General features: G+C 39.6%; 1 protein-coding gene across 1 annotated transcript; it reads left to right on the top strand.

Moving 5' to 3' along the window:
* The first annotated feature begins 14,341 nt into the window (after window positions 1-14,341).
* LOC141620418 (uncharacterized) lies at window positions 14,342-14,770 on the top strand. Its single transcript, XM_074437293.1, has one exon. The coding sequence runs from the start codon at window positions 14,342-14,344 to the stop codon at window positions 14,768-14,770; it is 429 nt and encodes a 142-aa protein (XP_074293394.1).
* Window positions 14,771-15,277: the final 507 nt, after the last annotated feature.

Below are 15,277 nucleotides of genomic sequence, written 5' to 3'. Positions count from 1 at the left end.
TAGCACTAGGTAATTTGTGCTGCATGGAATTTTTATGCTTCTAGGAAGAAAGGCTCTGAATACTAACGTCAGTTATCTGTCAGGCAACGTAAGTCTGGAGGGTCCAATCTCTGCCATGTGGGGTAACGAGACGCGAAAAAGTCAACCACATTAAGGGCGTACGAACTGGAGATGGCAGCGCACGGCGATACAAAGACCACATGCATCTCAGCGTTAATCCCAGATAAAACGTAGCTACGTCGAGGGCATTAAGATCCCAGGGCCATATACATAGGTTCATGCACGCAGTACAATGTTGGAACCACAGGGGACACAACAACCCCTGTTAACCAGAAAAAGGACAACGAAAAGGTACGCCTTAACTAGCCATCCTATTGATAAAATATTTCAAGTTATGGGTAAAATATTTGATTAAACACCCGTACTATAAAAAGTGACCAGGAACTGTACGCCTGGTACCAGGACAGTCTCCATGGAAATCAGGAGGTGGGTTCATAATCCCAGACTAAGAGGACATACGACCAATGAAAAAGTCAAACGTGACAAGAAAGGGCTTGAAAGCCATGCCTAAAAAGTGTTTCCAAAATAAAGGTGTAATACTACGGTTTTATGAGTCTTTGGGTACTCTATCGAGTGGGGCTTACTCTGTCGAGTAAGTATGTTTTTATATGAAACAGCAGTCTGCCTGTAGGCTACTCGATCGAGTAAGCCTGGCACTCGATCGAGTAAGTGACTTACTCGATCGAGTAAGTCGGTTATCGGGTGTTTTGCGACGAGTTTGTTAATAATGCGGATTAATATATATTAAGTTCCGTCATCTTCTTTAAACACTTTTACAAAACCTAAATCACAGTCAAGAGAAGTTTACAAGTTACGTTGAATCATCCCTTCGCATTATTAGCAAATCCCGGAGCTAGAGGTGTCGGTTTCCTTTGTTCTTTGTAGCGTTGTGATCCTTGCGTTGTGGGTAAGTTCTACATATCAATTTTTATAGCATTTGGTTAATGTTGGTTAAACCCTAATTTGGGGATTTGGGGTTTTTATGATTATGTGGTTAAGGTAGTAATTATATGTATGTATGTATAGGAGGAGGCTTTGTTGAGGAGAGATTCTGAGTGGCTGCTTAGATCGTCTGATTCTGTGATTGCATTCTAGGTAGGGTTTTCCTACTCGGTATTAATTACATGATGTGTGTGGTGGTTGCATTGTGATTGTTAATTAGTTATATTGCTGGTGATTGTGACGGTTGTTGGTTTATATTGTTGATTGTTGTTATTGTATAACTGTCTGTGATATTCGGGGCGCATCCCTGGCTGAGTGGAGTCACTTGCGGGAGTGGCTTCATGCCCTTGGTTCACCTCCTGTGGAACCCGCCATATAAGGGATGTGCACATTAAGGAAACTTGTGTTATTCGCTCAGTGGTTGATGAGCAGGTATTTGGTGGGTACGGCTGCGGTCCCCCACTGGCTGTGTGGAGTACCTGTTGCGATGGGTACTCTGGCAGGACTACACACTTTAGTGTGTAGTCAGTGGTGTGGAGATTGATGATGGAGACTGGGGATTGATGTGTTGATTGAGCTATTTGGCATTTGCTTTCTATTGGTTTGTATCGTGTAATTAGTACTGACCCCGTTTAATTGTTTTAAAAACTGTGGTGATCATTCGGGGATGATGAGCAGTTGTTAAGCAGGTTTGATATGATGCATATGGGCTAGCTGGGATGAGTCATCACTTGGCAGTTAGAAGAGTCTTCCGCTGTGTCAGACGATGTCCTTTAGTTGTTCAGTTTTGTTAGTAGACAGTTTTGGTTTGGTTGTATTTCAGTTAACAGTTTTGGGTTTGAAACATGTAATCACTTAAACCGTCTTTTACTTTTAAATTATGTTTCTTCGTTGTCTTATGATTATCATTGCCTCGGGTAACCGAGATGGTGACGTTCCTATACCTGAGTGGTCCTGGTAAGGCACTTGGAGTATGAGGGTGTCACAAAAGGCGTCTGCTACCCAGAGCAGACGCAGAGAGTTCTAGCCTGCACACCGGCAGGCAGAAGCAACACAGCAAAATAATAAGTTTCAAAGTATAATTATAAAACTTGCGCCACACAGGGCCAAGTCCCCGAAAACATGATTAGAAAAATCTTAAGAGAGGTCAATCCTCTCAATAACAGCAGCTGTACTTTTACCCTGCCTCCCATACTCTCTCTGATCCTCCCGTGCAGGTACCTGATCAGCCTCGAGAATCATAGCAGCATCACCACCGGTCTTCTGTGCCAAGACCTCCAACCTCAAATGTAGAGATGCTCCTTAACAATTGCACCCAAGACTATATCCCTTAAAACTAATATATGAATTAACTAGATTTATATATTAGTATCCTTAAATGATTCTAATAATATTTATATTACTACACTAGTAATATTAAGTTGTAGTATTAGAATATAGATGAACAATTTAATATATTCTAAAAACTATTTTTAGAGAGAAGTGGGAGAATATGATAAGAATGATACTTCCTCCGTTTTTATATGATGTACCCATTTGTTGAATATATGAGTGGAGTATTTTAATAAAATGGGTACATCATATGAGAATGGAGGAAGTATATAATTGTATGGAAGGAAAAATATAGAGAACAAATTCTCTATATGAGAAAAGGGGGAGCCGGTTGTGGGGGGGTGGAAGGCCAATGCATGGCCTTCTCACTTTTTTCTTTTGTTCTTCACAAGAATTGTAGTTATGATTGTGTTTTATTAATCAATTAAATAAAACACCCACTAACCTATAATCCCTCCAATATTTCGGTCATTAAAGATAAAATGGACTTCCATTTTATTTTGTCAATTTGTCATTTGTCACACAATATGTCACATGTAGCATGTAACATGTTATTAATTAATTTAATGCATATTTATCAAATAAATATCATTATTTACATTAATTAAATTACATATAACAAATTGTCTAGTAATTCTTGATCACATGAATAAAATGGGTCATATAATTATAATTCACAACATTTTGCAATTATAATCAATCAATCATTCTTAATTTAATTGTTTCACAAACAATAACGAATTTTTGTAATAAAATCTTTTAATTACTAAAATAAATCTTATTTAATCAAATTACAATAAGATATAAATATTCTCACTCACAAAATGAATTGCTCAAATTTAAGGAATTGATTAACTTGTATCGATATACAATTAATCAACTTATCTATTAAGGGAATTGTCCTATAGGTGTGACCTTAAGGGGATCAACTGATCACCACCGTCAAACGACAGTAATGTCAAACTCTAGTTAGCCAATCATTACTGATTAATGTTGATCAGTTGACTATATAAATGAATCATCCCTTACGTATTCTTAATTTGAGATTTAAAAATGTGATCGCACTATTGTTGAGGACACATACTCCAACAAGTATAAGGCAAAAGGAAAGCGGTCAGAGAAGTAGAAGGTAGCAGGAAGATTATAAAAAGCGAAAGAGAGAAAAGCTGGGTAGGCTTACAGCGAAACTCTGCTCGGCAGCCAGATCGACCATTTCCTGAGGGTCTGTCTCATCAAAAACTTGGGAGCAGGCAGGCATCAAGAAGCGTTCCATCAAGGGCCAGTAAGAAATATGCTCAGCTTCGCCATACCCAACAGGGAGGTGAATCGTATGGTCATCAGCATGAGGAGGGAAACCACGAGCAAGAGAAATAAGGGTAACCTCCATTGGTTTAGGCACAAGCAAGGTGGTAGACCTTCTCTTCGAGGAGACATGAGAGGGGGTAGACTCAGCAACGTTTTTCCTAGCTTGGCGCATCAGATTCTCAGAGGCGGTGGGCCTGGAACTTCCTGCAAATTTCAGGAAGCAGGTAAAGAGCCTCAAGGGTAGGGAAAATGGAAGGTCAAGGGTCATCAAACGAAAATCAACATAGGCACAGGGGCAGGTGCTTACCATAAGACATGGTTTCTTCATAGGCAGAGACAACGGGACCATAGAGCAGAGCAGGGAATCTTCTTTGTTCCTCGGGGATAGAGAAAAGCTTGGCAACAGATGTGTCTTTGTCTGCGGATTTTGCAGGGTTCTTGAGTTCTGCTGGCGAACAAAAGGTAAGGGGCATAAGCGACAGAGGAAACAAGAAAAGAGACATGCAAGTGTACTTACTTTTGGCTTGGATCCAGTGCTCAAAGAGAGAGTCAACATGCATAGGGATGAATTCAAGCTTGATATATGAGAACCCTTCATACCAATCGTCATCCTTGCCCTTGGCCGCAGACTGGAGGAAGTTCTCAGTCCTCTCCCTGGCCCTGAAGGTATATTGACCATTTCCAAGAGATCGGCACTCAAATCTATGAGCCAGATCTGCTAGCCCAATCTCAGCACCCAAGATATTGTTCAGGGCGACGGTTGAAAGAAGAATCCTCCATGCGTATGGAGCAATTTGAGCCATGGGGAGGAAGTTTAGGCAAATGAACTCCTAAATCATTGGCGGAAAAGGAAACTTGAGGCCAAGAACGAAGGGGTATGTATATAGGCATAACCAACCCTTGCGTATGGCGTAAGCTTTCTGGCCGGAGCCAGGAATATGATTCACCACGTCGTCTACTAAACCTAGAAATGCTCTAATTCTGGGGATATCATTTTGGGTAAGGGAAGAGTCACATAAATGGGGTTTTTTAAGAATACCTTGAGAAGGGAAGGTTTCGTCCGGTGTAAGATTGATTGGGGCAGAAAAAGAGGAAGATTGATGGGTTTTTCCCATGATAAACATGAAGAAAAGGAGAAAGACGAAGTACCTGGAAAGCGGGGTGGAGTTGCAGTGGCGCCGCTAAGGATGATCGGAAACGATGCTCGGATTGACAAGGGTTTAAGGGGATTTGGAAGATTTTTTATTGATGATTGATGAGAGAGAAGGGGGAGATGAAGGGGGAGACGGTTAAGGAGTAAATGAAGAAAAGTTGGGTATAAACAAGGGTTTATGGGGAGTGAAGAAGTGTGTGGGAGAAGTTGCTCAACGATACATTACAATTTCCCGCTCAAGGCTAGAAGACGACTTTCGCGAAAAATTGGGGGCGAACTGTTGGGCCCATTTTCTGACTACGGACTATATTTAGGAAGGCAGGTGTGAAGTTGCTTTGGCCCAGGTGTAATAAGGAGGCTTTGAGAAGCCCGAATTAGGCTGGAGTGTTAGGAGGCCCAAATGCCGAGTATTGGACCTCTTCAATTACCGTGGGGTGTTACAATCACCCCCACTTGAAGAATGCAACGTCCTCGTTGCGCCTGGGAGTATAACCGCTAACCTAGAATCCTCCCCCGCTAGGTGGGTGATCACAATGGAGCGTATAACAACTGCCTCTAGGAGCGTATAACAACTGCCTCCTATCACCACACGGTCGCAGGGTTGCTCTAATACCACTTGTAACACCCCGGCCCAAACCAGGTCGGGAGCGGTTACTTATGATAGCTCACCAGACTGTGTACATGGCCTACAGATCAAAAGGGGTCCTTTATAACACATTTTTTCCTCAATCATGCGCATCCCGGGAACCTTCCCAGGAGGTCACCCATCCTAAGACTACTCTCAGCCAAGCACGCTTAACTGTGGAGTTATTTTGCATGGATGACCATAAAAGAAAGTGCACTTTGCTGATATGAGTAGTACTTTCAATCCCTTTAAGCACTATTCATTTAAGCCTATCAATGGACCTCCCTTCAATTACCGTGGGATTTTATAAACCCGCCACAAGAGGGGATATGCATATTAAGGAACATGGGTTTCGCTCAGATTAGATGAGCGAGGATTTGCTGGGTACGGCTGCGGTCCCCCACTGGTGGCGTGGAATATCTCTTGCAATGGGTATTCTGGCAGGACTACACACTTTAGTGTGTAGTCAGGTGTGTGGAGATATAATGGAGTTGGGGGTTGTGTGTGTTGTATCTTGTTTTATGTAATCAGTAACTGACCCCGTTTAAATGTTTTGAAAACTGTGGTGATCCATTCGGGGATGGTGAGAAGTTATTGAGCAGGTATGAGATGGCTTGTGCGAGGGATAGCTGGGATGGAGTCATCACGTGTCACAAGAGTCTTCCGCTGTGTCTTTGGCTTAGTTTATTTTCAGTTGGTTTGACGTTTGGTTTGGAACAGTTCTATTTCTTTTATAGTTTGAGATTTTGATGTTGTAATCACTTAAACTCATTTATTTAATTAAGCACGTTTCTTTATGGTCAATTTGATATACATTACCTCGGGTAACCGAGATGGTAGAACTTTCATGCATTAGGTGGTCTTGGTAAGGCACCTTGGTGTATGGGGGTGTTACAGGTGAGCCGAGGGGTGGTCATGGATAGTGGTTAGGACGGTTGTGGTGGCGGAAAAGAGGGGGTAAAGGAGGGTACACGGGTTGGGTTTTGTTGGTTGTTGTTGGATGTTGTCACGGTTGCTGTTGTTGTTGTCGTCGTGGCTGGTGGTGGCTGATGGCGACAGGGGTCGGGAGCACCGTGGGGTGGCTGGCGCCGGCCGGCCGTGGCCATGGGTGGCCGTGGTTGGGTCGTGGTTGGATCGTGGTTGTTGTTGTTATTGTTGTGTATCGTGTAGTGTTGTTGGTGGTTGTTGGTGTCGGGCGTGGTTGTTGGGGGTGGTCGTGAGTGTTGCCGCTGGTCGTGGCTAACATGGCTGGTGGCGGTGGTGGTCCACGGTGGCAGCGAAAGTGGTGGTTCTAGGAGGGAGTTTGGGTGTGGGTTATTGTGTCGGGTTTTAAATAGCTTTAAGACGAGTTTTATTTATTTAATTAATTCGTATTTAATTATATTAGATTAGTTAGTAATTAATTAATTATATTTAGGTGATGGTTTTTGTGGAAGATTATTTTATTCGGATTTCTTATGGAGATTTGCTAAAAGGTAGGTTAATCCAACTCAGTTTTAATATATTTAAATAGTCATGTGAGTCGTATTTTAATGGTCATTGTATTATAACATGATATTGATGAATTGCATTGAATGAGTCGGTAATTGGCATATTATACTGTATCTTGCATTTATTATCTTGGCTTGTATGTCGGAGGACTTGGTGAATTACTTGTTGTTATGGAGACGTGAGGCGGTTGGGAAACCGTCTCACGCTCGGGTCGCCTCTTGGAGCTTCCCACTCCAAGAGGGATGTGCACATTATTGGCTTGAGTTACGGAGGGACTCGTGTGGTTGAGACACGACGTCTGGAAGGGGATCCGGTTGGCAGGTTGAGTACATGTTTTTCTTGTTGACGTGATCGAGATTTGGGCTGCGCCTTGGACTCAAAGTCGAGTAGTGTAGCATAGATGAGTTGTATTTCATTTATTCATTAGTTTATATTTGTAATAACTAAACTTGTCATTTATTTAATAAAATGTCTTAATTGTAATTCCAATTTCAATGCCTCGGGAAACCGAGACGGTAACATTTCCTAACTACCTTGGCCGGGTAAGAAGGGGGTATAACAAAGTGGTATCAGAGCGACGATTTTTGAACCTAAACCAATAAACCAAAATGAATTTAGGAGTGTCTAATAAAATGAACTCGACATGAGCACAATAGGAGGTCGGTTTTGAGTGAGAAGGATCGCTCATTTCAAAACCAGATCCTATTGTTTTGGTTGGTCACTGTGTGGGTGGTTATGAGTCGGGAAACGTGAAGTGGAATGTTGTGTGATTACATGTGTACTATATTAAATTGGCAAGTCCTCGCATGACGTAGTTTTGTATGTGTTGATACGAGTTAATATACTTCTTGCATGATATAATTGTTCATATAGTATATGATAACATGTTTAATTGAATGAAAGTAATGATAAATATAACGCGTTTTGGTGAATGGCTATTACGTGTTAGAGTGTGAGTGGCATTATCCCCGTCCTTTAGCATTTCAATACCGTATATATGTTTGAATTTCATTAATGCTATAGTTAGAGTGTGATTAGTAATGGTTGTTAGTATAAGAAAACTAATCCTTAGTCGGAAATTGCAAACCATAGAGAAGCACCCAGCCGAGTGCGAGCTAGTACTCAACTAAGTACCAGTCACTCAACCGAGTGAACCCTACCACTCAACCGAGTGGACCAATTTCCAGAAACTTGAAAATTTCTGGAAGTGAGTCACTCGACCGAGTGGACTGTCACTCGATCGAGTGGACTGTCACTCGATCGAGTGGACTCAGCACTCGACCGAGTGCCATTTTCTGGGATATAAAATTTGCAATATTTGTATTATTACCTTGTTTCTTGCATTTCTTCATCATTTCTTATAACAAAAATACCAAAATATCTTTAAATCGTTTTCTAAAACTCCATTGTGGATGATTGTTGCTTAGACTTAGGTTTTCTACTCCATTTTATCCTCTTAATTCTTATTAATTAAACAATGTAAATTGTTTTCCCATCACTCCTAATTTGTTCCAATTTGATTTCGTTTAAATCCACGCGGTTCCTACAAATTTCGCCAATTAAGTGCATGCCTTGTCTAATTCATTATATTAATCACCTTTTATACCATTTATGATGTCAAGTGCAAAAATTTCATGTTGAATTTTGCCCAATTTTTTTATGAACTCGAAATATATGTTCTTGAGTCAATAATTTGAGTTTCTACTTGTTGCTTGGTTAATGGTTTAACAAGGACCAAAGTTTGGTTGTTATTGCTAATTATTGTTGTACATTTGAACTATGTCTTGAAAATTTTATCGCAAAATTTCAAAGCCTTGATGTCGATGTTTAAGTTTCAATTTATCTTTCGTGCTTAAAAATTTTGTCTAATTGACTAATGAGGTCATTATCCTTATTAGTGACGGCATGAATCACTTTGAATCAAAATTTCACCGTAAAATGTTGTCCAAATCTTTTGAAGTTTCATTTTAAAACGACATATTCTGATCTTTGCACTCGATACTTGACCCAATTGTTTCTTGGTATTTAGTGCTTTTGGGTGTTGCGTTTTTTTTATAATAAACTAGCGATTTTGCCTTACAAAGGGTTCAAGATTTAGCATTGATGTTAGTTATACCGACGAATTCGATTTTATACTACATTTATTTTTGTCTAATTATATCGTGAAGATTCAAATGTTGTTTAATGATGTTAGGTATGGTCTCAAGATTTGAAAATGTTGTTTTAAAGCTTTCTTGAATTAATTGAGTAATAAGATTTCAATTTTGTTAATAATGCTATGTAATGTCTTAAGTTGGGAATTTCGCCTTAAAATCTTGCCCAAATTTTTGGATTTCCATTTGTGAAAACTTGGCTTAATTATCTCATAGTGCCCCAACCTTGTCAATGGTGATATGCGTAGAAATTATAGTGTTGCTTCTCCAATTTTGATTTTGTGTTAATTACTTGGTTTTATTGTTCCGCGAGTTTACAATTTTGTTAATGATGCTATATATGGGCTTAAGTCGAGAATCTCACTTTAAAATTTTGCCCAACATTTTTTTATATATATACCATGGTGTATAAGATGAAGTTTTAAATTTTGTATTTTAAACGTAGTTTCATTGTTTCATAATGTTCCAATGTTTGTTAATAATGTGTGGTCTTACTTACATTTGGATCAATGCTTTGTTTGCCTACCTTTTGGGTCGTATAGTTTTCATGAGTAAAGACGTGTAGATAATTGTTGAGTGGTAGTTTTGATGAGGGTAGTTGGGCAAATGCTAATAATCTGTGATGAGTGGTGTTGTATGTGAGAGTTATGGGAGTAAAACATGTGTTTTATTGGGATTGATGTGAGTTTGTTCATTTGATGCAGGTTTGAATTGTGTAAATAGATAGGTATATGATGTCGTGAAAAAGAGAAAGTCATTTGATGAATGAGAGTGCTCTTGGTCTAAATTTTGATTCGATAAGTGGCGATGTAGATATTCTGAATGAGGGAAACTGACTTTGGAGAAAGGAATCTTTTATGCTGAGTAGTGATCCAAATTTATGGGTATGAGTAGCAGATTAAAATGAGAAGTTGAGTTGTGATTTTGGTATATGGTTCTTGTTTGGAAATTAAGAGTAGAAGAAAGTGGCATTAGTTTGCGTAAGATATCATGAATTGAGTAAGATGATTATATGAGGTAATTTGTGGATAATGAGTGATGTGCGATCTAATTTGATATTTGTTGAGCGTTTGAAATCATGGATAGTGAATGAAGTTGAGTTGCATATTAAGGAATACTATTGTTAAGCATAACTTGGAAACTTTGGTTGATAGATGATTGAGATACATGATGGTAAAATTAATATTACCAAGTTTGGTTTCGTGGTTATGAGAGGAAGAGTGTGGCGTGTAATACTTGAGTATTCAATCATATTGTGGAGGTATTTCATCATTCGTGTTATAGAGTGTAATCGTTTAATTTGAGTGTGTATGCATGAAGCGTGAAAGTGGTTTGGTCGAAATTCAACCCTATGAGTGGTAGTATAGACGTTGTTGTATAGTTGCCTCCCAATCGTCAAGTAAAGCGTCAGTGGTATACATCGTAATCTTGTTGTAGTGTCCATTTGAGAGGTAATGTTGTTATTATTCTTTGAGAATAATGAGTGGTTAGGGATAGTGTAAGTGTGTGGCTACCGATGTGACTACTACAGTTGTTGGTGACGATATGGTGATACCGTCACCGGGTATAGGGGGACGATGCAATGCTTGTGAAACGGATTTTAAATGTTATGTTGTATCATGTTTTGTTTTAGTTGGGTTGTAATAATGGCCATAAGGCCGTGAGTTGTTCTAACTTGTTTGTTTGACGGTGTATTAATAACCATCGGAGTCTATTAGCATTTGTGTGATGAAATAGGAAAGTTTAGAACTGGGTTGAGAATGAAAACATTCTGCCCCAGGTGACACTCGACCGAGTACACTATGCACTTGACCGAGTGGTCGCCTACTCAGTCGAGTGGCCTTAACCTCCTACACTCGACCGAGTGGCCTGCTTTGACCCTTGTTTTGTTGATATTTGACAAAATATTGAGCATGTACCCTTATTTCGCGGTTTATATTAGTTGACTTCTGTTGGATGACCTTGATTGAACTTACATGGGTGATATGTGTGAATTTTTTACGTTTGATTATATGGTGTGGCAATTTGCATGGGAATGGAAGTCATTGATTCGACATGAGTAGATTGTTGACATGAATGATATGGTAATCTTGTTTGATGTGTGAATCAACGTGACGTTATTTCATTGTGTAAAAGTAAGATGAAAAATGCAAGTTATGTGTCGCATAGCAGTTATTTGCATGATTGAGTATTGTGGTCTTCCGTATGAGCGGAAGTATTGATGATGGATGGGAATGGATATGGAAACACATGTGTGGCATGATGTCCGAAAATGGAAATGTTGTTCATGGTTGAGTCACATTACGAGTAATTTTGGCGTTGTTTAAATTGTTGCTTGGAGTCCACATATTCGCGATTGATTTGCGTACATGTTAATGTATGAGATTTGACACGATATAGATATGTAATAATAATCAAGTTATACCCCGTGATAGATATGTATACATAACCAACATGAATGAGAGTTAGTTATGGGATTATAAATTAGAACCGTGGGTTTGACCTGACACTTGACTTTTGGGAGGCTCGTAGAGTAGGGTTATATCAATGGCATTAGGACCATATCTGATTTATTTATGGATTTGCAATAAGTAGGAGAGAGTGTTGAACCTATAACATAGTCATTTGTTGAACTTAGGAATGAGTGTATGAGATCGTATTTTGAGGTTGATAGTTGAACTTCGGGAGGAAGTTCTCTTTTAGGGGGAGTGGATGCAACAATTCGGAAGTTTAGGAAAAAGGAGGTATGGAATGTGCGAAAGTAGTGAGAGTGGAACACCGAACTTTGGGAGGAGAGTGCACATTAGATTTGAGGGAATAGCTGGAAAGTGAAGAATGAGGTGAAACTTCGGGGACGAAGTTTATTTTAAGGAGGGGAAGATTGTAATACTCCGTATTTTATAATTATATAAATAATATTATATTGTATTTTATACGGATTATGTATGAGACGGAATAATAATAATAATAATAATAATAATAATAATAATAATAATAATAATAATAATAATAATAATAATAATAATAATAATAATAATAATAATAATAATAATAATAATAATAATAATAATAATAATAATAATAATAATAGTAAAGTAATAGTAATAGTAATAGTAATAGTAATAGTAATAGTAATAGTAATAGTAATAGTAATAGTAATAGTAATAGTAATAGTAATAGTAATAGTAATAGTAATAGTAATAGTAATAGTAATAGTAATAGTAATAGTAATAGTAGCAGTAATAGTAGCAGTAATAGTAGCAGTAATAGTAGCAGTAATAGTAGTAGTAATAGTAATAGTAATAGTAATAATAGTAATAATAATAATAATAATAATACATAATACATAATACATGTATTTATACACTCCACCTACCATACTACACTCACCTTATCCACCCTTATCCACCCTTACCAACACTTATCTTAACATAATTCACCAAAATCCACATAAAGGATAAGGGAGAAGAGAGAAAGAGGAGATTTGGAGACTCTGTCACCTCGCCTCGAGATCGTAAGGTAAAACCATCTCAAACTAGCTTTTATATTATTTATCAAACCGCGTCGACCTTGACCCGCCTCAGACTGCCGTTGACCACCCTCTTGACCCACCGCTGACCACCCAATACGGGTTTGACCGAGTTTGTTAAAGGGATTTTGGTGGTTCTGGTGATTTGGGTTAGGGCTTCGAATTTCACCTTATTGTGGGTCGACTTGGACCAGGTGTGGGGTGGTTTGGGGCGAGGGTTGAGGGTTGAGTCGAGGGGTGGTCATGGGTTGTGGTTAGGACGGTTGTGGTGGCGGGAAAGAGGGGGTAAAGGAGGGTACACTAGTTGGGTTTTGTTGGTTGTTGTTGGATGTTGTCGCGGTTGCTGCTCTTGTTGTCGTCGTGGCTGGTGGTGGCTGGTGGCAACAGGGGGTCGGGAACAACGTGGGGTGGCTGGCGCCGGCCGGCCGTGGCCATGGGTGATCGTGGTTGGGTCGTGGTTGTTGTTGTTATTATTGTGTATCGTGTAGTGTTGTAGGTGGTTGTTGGTGTCGTGCGTGGTTATTGGGGGTGGTCGTGGGTGCTGCCTTTGGCCGTGGCCACAATGGCTGGTGGGGGTGGTCCACGGTGCCAGCGAAGGTGGTGGTTCTAGAAGAGAGTTCAGGTGTGGTTTATTGAGTCGGGTTTTAAATAGTTTTAAGACGGGTTTAATTTTATTAATTAATTTGTATTTAATTAGATTAGATTAGTTAGAACTTAATTATATTTAGGTGACGATTTTTGTGGAAGATTATTTTATACGGATTGGTTATGGAGATTTGCTAAAAGGTAGGTTAATCGTACTCAAGTTTAATATATTTAATGGTAATGTGAGTCGTATTTTAATGATCATTGCATTATAACATGATATTGGTTAATTGCATTGAATGAGTCGGTAATTGGCATATTATACGGTATCTTGTATTTATTGTCTTGGCTTGTATGTCGAAGGACTTGGTCGATTACTTGTTGTTATGGAAACGTGAGGCGGTTGGGAGGCCGTCTCACGCTCGGGTCGCCTCTTGGAGCTTCTAACTCCAAGAGGGATGTGCACATTAATGGCTTGAGTTACGGAGGGACTCGTGTGGTTGAGACACAGCGTCCGGCAGGGGATCCGGTTAGCTTCCGGACCCGGTACATCTGGGCGTGTCCCAGTACCTGTTTGTGGTTGTTGGTATGTCTGGGTGTGTCCATGTACCAGTGTGGTTGTCGGTATGTCTGGGCGTGTTCTGGTACTGTGGTGGTGGTTGTTTGATAGTGTCTCATTCATATCATAGTCAAGTTGCGTACTCACACACTCTGAGTCGCGTCATACTTTATTTATTGAAACTGACGTTTGTTTGTCTGTGTAATTGTCACCTATTTTTGGGGTGGCATGTGTCGATCCATATGATATTTCCGATCATATGGGGAGCAGGTTGAGTACAGGTTTTGCTTGTTGACATGATCGGGATTTGGGCCGCGCCTTGGACTCGTAGTCGATTAGTGTAGCATGGATGACATAGTCATAGATGAGTTGTATTTCATTTATCCATTAGTTTATATTTTTAATAACTAAACTTGTCATTTATTTAATAAAGTTTCTTAATTTTAATTCTGATTTCACTACTTCGGGAAACCGAGACGGTAACATTTCCTAATTACCTTGGTCGGGTAAGAAGGGGGTGTTACAGTCCTTTAGCTATTGATAATGCTCTTTGTGATTTAGCAGCGAGTATTAGTTTCATGCCATAAAGATTTTCAAACAACTAAACATGACTAAGCTTAAATGTACTAGTATGACCCTGCAGATGGTTGACAGATCTATTAAGTGCCCTATGGGTGTTTTAGAAGATGTGCCAGTTAGAGTAGGGAAATTCTTCATCCCAGTTGACGTTGTAGTGATAGACATGGCTGAGGATTCTCGAGTTCCTATCATTCTAGGAGGACCATTCATGCACATAACTGGGGCGGTTATAGATGTCAGGCATGGTAGTCTTACATTCAATAATGGAGATGACACTATCACTTTTAGTCTTGATAAGGCATCACGCCCTCCTGACTTAAAAGCTTCTTGTAATATGATTAATGCTATTTACTCTACTATTGATGAATGCCTTGCTTTGTGTTTGGACAGGAATCAGTCTGACGCACCTATTGTTGCGTCAGGACCATGGAGCAAGGAAGTAGATGAGATAGAGTAGTTGATCTATGGAGATGAGACTCATCCTGAGACGGTTAATAGCCTTGAGGTAAGTGAAGATTTGGGAGGTAAGCTTGATGCTCTAGAGGCTGAGATATTTAAAAACGATCCCGTCACTGAGGTAATGGAGATGTGATTCCTCCCATTATAGGTGAGACCGTATATTCTTTTCCCATGAATGCCAAGGTAGAAGGTAGTGAATTGTCATGTTTGCCTTTTATCTTAGACTTTGAGTTTGACGAGCCCGAAAATTTTTCATGGTTAATTTTATTTGCTTGTATTATCTTTTGGTGCTACGTATGTCTTTGTGTAGCACATGCGCAGCTTTTCGATTTACTAATGCGAGCTTTGAGTTGTTTTGACCGTGTCATGGGTGAGCACTTGTTTTAAAGTGCAGAATATCGGTCCGTTGGTTGAATACTCGATCGAGTTCAGCCATAATCGATCGAGTATCCTTGCGTTTTGGGTATGAAATGTAGCTGATGATGATGGAATTGCGTGGTTGGTC

The sequence above is a fragment of the Silene latifolia genome, chromosome X (genome assembly GCF_048544455.1).
Source record: "Silene latifolia isolate original U9 population chromosome X, ASM4854445v1, whole genome shotgun sequence".
Lineage (NCBI taxonomy): Eukaryota > Viridiplantae > Streptophyta > Magnoliopsida > Caryophyllales > Caryophyllaceae > Silene > Silene latifolia.
This window is presented reverse-complemented; position numbering and strand designations above follow the sequence as displayed.

Excerpts from the sequence above, each read along its gene's own strand:
- LOC141620418 (XM_074437293.1), top strand. The coding sequence starts at position 14,342 with ATGACTAAGCTTAAATGTACTAGTATGACCCTGCAGATGGTTGACAGA.